This window comes from Myotis davidii, unplaced genomic scaffold (genome assembly GCF_000327345.1).
Source record: "Myotis davidii unplaced genomic scaffold, ASM32734v1 scaffold834, whole genome shotgun sequence".
NCBI classification, from domain to species: domain Eukaryota; kingdom Metazoa; phylum Chordata; class Mammalia; order Chiroptera; family Vespertilionidae; genus Myotis; species Myotis davidii.
Genome location: NW_006285781.1, coordinates 164,089 through 167,827, shown reverse-complemented (window position 1 = coordinate 167,827; position 3,739 = coordinate 164,089). Strand labels below are relative to the sequence as shown.

Below are 3,739 nucleotides of genomic sequence, written 5' to 3'. Positions count from 1 at the left end.
TTGGGGGGCAGGACAGCTGGGCCCCCCCCCCCCCCGTTCCCGAGAACTGGCCCCATGTGCCCAGGTGGGTCAGGCTGGAGAGGCCAGAGGGCAGACCTGGATTTCTCTCCAGGCATGTGTCCCGGGTTCCCGCCAGCTCAGAGCAGCTGGATGCTGAGCATCAGGGAGCACGTCACAGGAACTGCCTTCCTTAATCGGCCTGCGGTCGGCCGGGTTCAAGATGCGCTCCCAGCCCAGTGTGTTTCACCGCTCGGCGCGGCAACCTGAGCCTGAGCCAGACCTGCCCGCGAGGCAGCCGGTCTCTCTCCATGTGCTCAGCCTGCGTCCTGCCCAGGCCCCGGGTTCACGCCTGTCCTGCCCTAGTTCCATCACCTCTCGGAGAGACCTCGGGGGACTTGCTACGACCCAGAGCCACGGGGAGCTTGGCAGGGCGACCCGGCCACGGGAGGTAGCCCCAAACTCAGTCCCTGACAAGACACCAGAAAGCTGCGCTCAGCACAGCCTGCCCCCCACCCCCGCCCAGCACCCCCTCGGACACCTCGGCTCTCGGCTCCCTTTCTGCACAAAAACCTGGGCGGAAATGGATCGCCTCTGGATTTCATCTGCTCATTTATGTCGAGCTGCCTCGTGATGCACTGGGTCAGGGGGTGAGCCTCCGCCTCACAGGCCAGCGGAGGTGCCCAACGCGGGCGAACGCGCTGTCATTTCACAAATGTGCTCCGGAAACAAGCACGGAGCGGCCTCTTAAAACTAATCCCGGTCTTTGCGAATTCTGCCGTCACGCCGAGAGTCTGTTTGCGTAAGCGCTGCTTGGAAATGCAGGCATGACACAGCGTGGAGTCTTTTCCAAATGCAGGCCTCACGGGTGGTAATTTTACATGATCGGCCGCCTTATCTCTTGTCATCGATGGGGAGAGTTTGAGGAGCTCTTATGACAGGAGGATTTCTCCCTTCCGTGCATGAATGAAGGTGTGAAGAAAATGGCCATTTTTACTTCCAGATAAACCTGGATGACTCATTGGTTTTACAGTCGACCGACCCCAGGAATATTGTTCCAATTCCTCAACTCGTGGGAGCTAACATCTAAGTAAATGTCTACCTCTTTATAGTTCCCGCCATATTAATTTACTTCTCCCTTCTCTGAAAAGTATTTAAGGAATCATAGCTGCATTTGAAGATTCCCACCCTTGCGAAAGGGCTTGAGTCACATTAGATGCTGAAGTATGGGCCCCGGAGGGCCCGGCTCCCAGGGTGCTCAGCTGGGGGAAAGGAGCTAAATCTCAGACTCTTTGCAAAATTAGAAGCACCGTTAATAGTAAAAGCAGCGGGAGAGGGGAGTGGGTGGACCAAATGCAAACAGTGAAAAATGCATCTTTTGTCTCCCTGTGTGAAGACCGTCTGTGCGGGCAGGATGGAGGGTGTGGGGGAGGGCGGTGGAATCTGGGACTGGAGGCAGGGAGCGTGCTGGGCTGATATGCAGGCAGGCTGTCCAGGCATCCGCCTGGGTGGACACAGCCGTGGGGAGCCACGGAAGTGGATCGCTTTTTCTTGGCCCCTTTAAGAATATCCTTTCAATTGGAAAATGTTAGAAACTATTTTGCCCAGATGTAGCGCTATCCACAGTAGTTCAACCTAAGTTGACAACGGAAAAGGGCGTCTCTTGAACTGATTTTTGCTTTATTCCCTTTGCTTTTCTTTGTACATGTGGATGGAAGGGGCCACAGGCTGACCTGACAACTCAGGGGAGGCCTGCATGGCGGTCTTGCAGACTCAGAGACCTAAAGTAACCACAAAGGATGGTCTGAAATTAAACTTTAACTAAAAGCAGTGATGGGGGTCAGTTGCGTCGTAGGCCGGTATCTTCACTGACAAGGTCAACCTTTACCTTAACTGAGCCTGTCTGTCTTTTTGCCTCTAAGATAACATACCCTTGAAACGTCTGGGTAACTTGTAAAAAAAAAAAAAAAAAAAAAAAAAAAAAAAAAAAAAAAACAGAGGAGCCCTAACCGGTTTGGCTCAGTGGACAGAGCATCAGCCTGCGGACTGAAGGGTCCCAGGTTCGATTCCAGTCAAGGGCATGTACCTTGGTTGCGGGCATATCCCCAGTGGGGAGTGTGCAGGAGGCAGCTGATCGATGTTTCTCTCATCGATGTTTCTAATTCTCTATCCTTCTCCCTTCCTCTCTGTAAAAAAATCAATAAAATGTATCTTAAAAAAAAATTCCTTACAGGTTTCAATGTGTTTTTTATTTTTCGTTAACATACATAAAAATGTCCTCTTGGTAGAATCAGGTCTGGCATTGAAAACGACCCATCTAACATGCCATGTGTTTGTTCAAAGTATCGGAGCTCAATGGGGCGCCTTGCAGTGAATGTCCATGTCTCTGTGGACACCATATGGCAAGTCAACCACAGAGTGTGTGGCCCCGTCACTCTGCAGATTCCAGATTGGGGGCGGAGCTAAGGTGCCGCATTCCAGAGAGGGACTGATTTCAGGGCAGCAGAACGCTGGGCCAGCCCACAGGTCAGAGCGGCTTACTCACCGGGAGCCTCGGCAGGTCCGGCACAGCCCCGGGGCCGGCAGGTGCGCCCGCGTCCGGCAGGTGGAGACCCAGATCGCAGCGACAGGGCGGGATGCGCATCTGAGGAGACAAGGCCGTCGGTCACTGGGGTGGGTGCAGCGGGGCCTCACCCTGACACCTGCTTTTACAGTCACATGGTTTGGTTTCAGTTTTTTTTTTTTTTTTAATTTATTGGTTTTAGAGAGAGAGGAAGGGAGAGAGAGGAAGAGAAACATTGATGTGAGAGCCAAACATTGATCAACTGCCTTCTGTGCACCCCGGACCCTGGACTGAGCCCGCAGCCCGGGCATGTGCCCTGACCAGGAATCCAACCTGCTACCTGTTGGTGCTCAGGACAACACCCAACCAATGAGCCACACTGGCCAGGTAGTCTTTTTTTTTTTTTTTTAATTGATCTTAGAGAAGGAGGAAGGAAGAGAAAGAGAAAGATCAATGTGAGAGAGAAACTTGGATCTGTTGCCTCCTGTAGAGCCCTGACCGGGGATTGAACCCACAACTTGGGTATGTGCCCTGAGCAGGAATTGAACCCGTGACCCTCTGGTGCATAGGATGATGCTCGACCACGGGAGCCACAGGGGCCAGGGTTAGCCTAACTCTGTCACAGCAGGAGGAGGTCGGACCCCGGACCGACACAGATGAGCTCACAGCCGACTTACTCAAGGTGAAGTTGCTATTTTTCTAATTTTGAAGAAATTAGCAGGACTTGAGAGGTAGCTAGCGTTAACTTCACGGAGTCGTCTTCACAGAAGGGCCTTGCATTGCGCTCTAGGGAGTTCTCTTACCCGAGGCGGCACCCTTGGGCTCAGCCAGTCGGAGAGGAAGCAGTAGACGACTATGAGGACTACGACAGCCGCGGGGAACAGGACAGTGTGGGGGCCAAGAGGGGACCCTATTCCCCCAAAGAGGTGGACATCTCGGTGGCAGTTTCCCACCGTAAACTGTCAGCAACTGCAGGGCCACAGGGAGGGGCTTGCCCAGCGGCCGTGGTCTGCACAGGACGCTCCTTGTGAGAACACACGGGCTCGGGCTGCGTCACGTGTGGCAGAACATGTGTTTCTCACGTGTGCAGGGCTGGGGGTCCCTGACGCTCTCTCCGCGGCCCTCGGCCTCAGTGAGCACAGGGCTCCCGGGCCCCGTGGGGACATGGAGGCCCTGGGA

The 3,739-nt window shown here is 54.2% G+C and overlaps 1 protein-coding gene across 1 annotated transcript in view; it reads right to left on the bottom strand.

Annotated features, from left to right (window-relative positions):
* Positions 1–2,349: 2,349 nt before the first annotated feature.
* TNIP3 (TNFAIP3 interacting protein 3) overlaps positions 2,350–3,739 on the bottom strand; it is a 17,195-nt gene continuing 15,805 nt past the window's right edge. The window contains exons 8-9 of the mRNA XM_006756687.1: positions 2,543–2,641; positions 2,350–2,433 (exon numbers count right to left, since the gene is read on the bottom strand). Of these exons, the coding sequence (XP_006756750.1) occupies positions 2,350–2,433; positions 2,543–2,641 (183 nt within the window). The remainder of the gene's footprint in view (positions 2,434–2,542; positions 2,642–3,739) is intronic.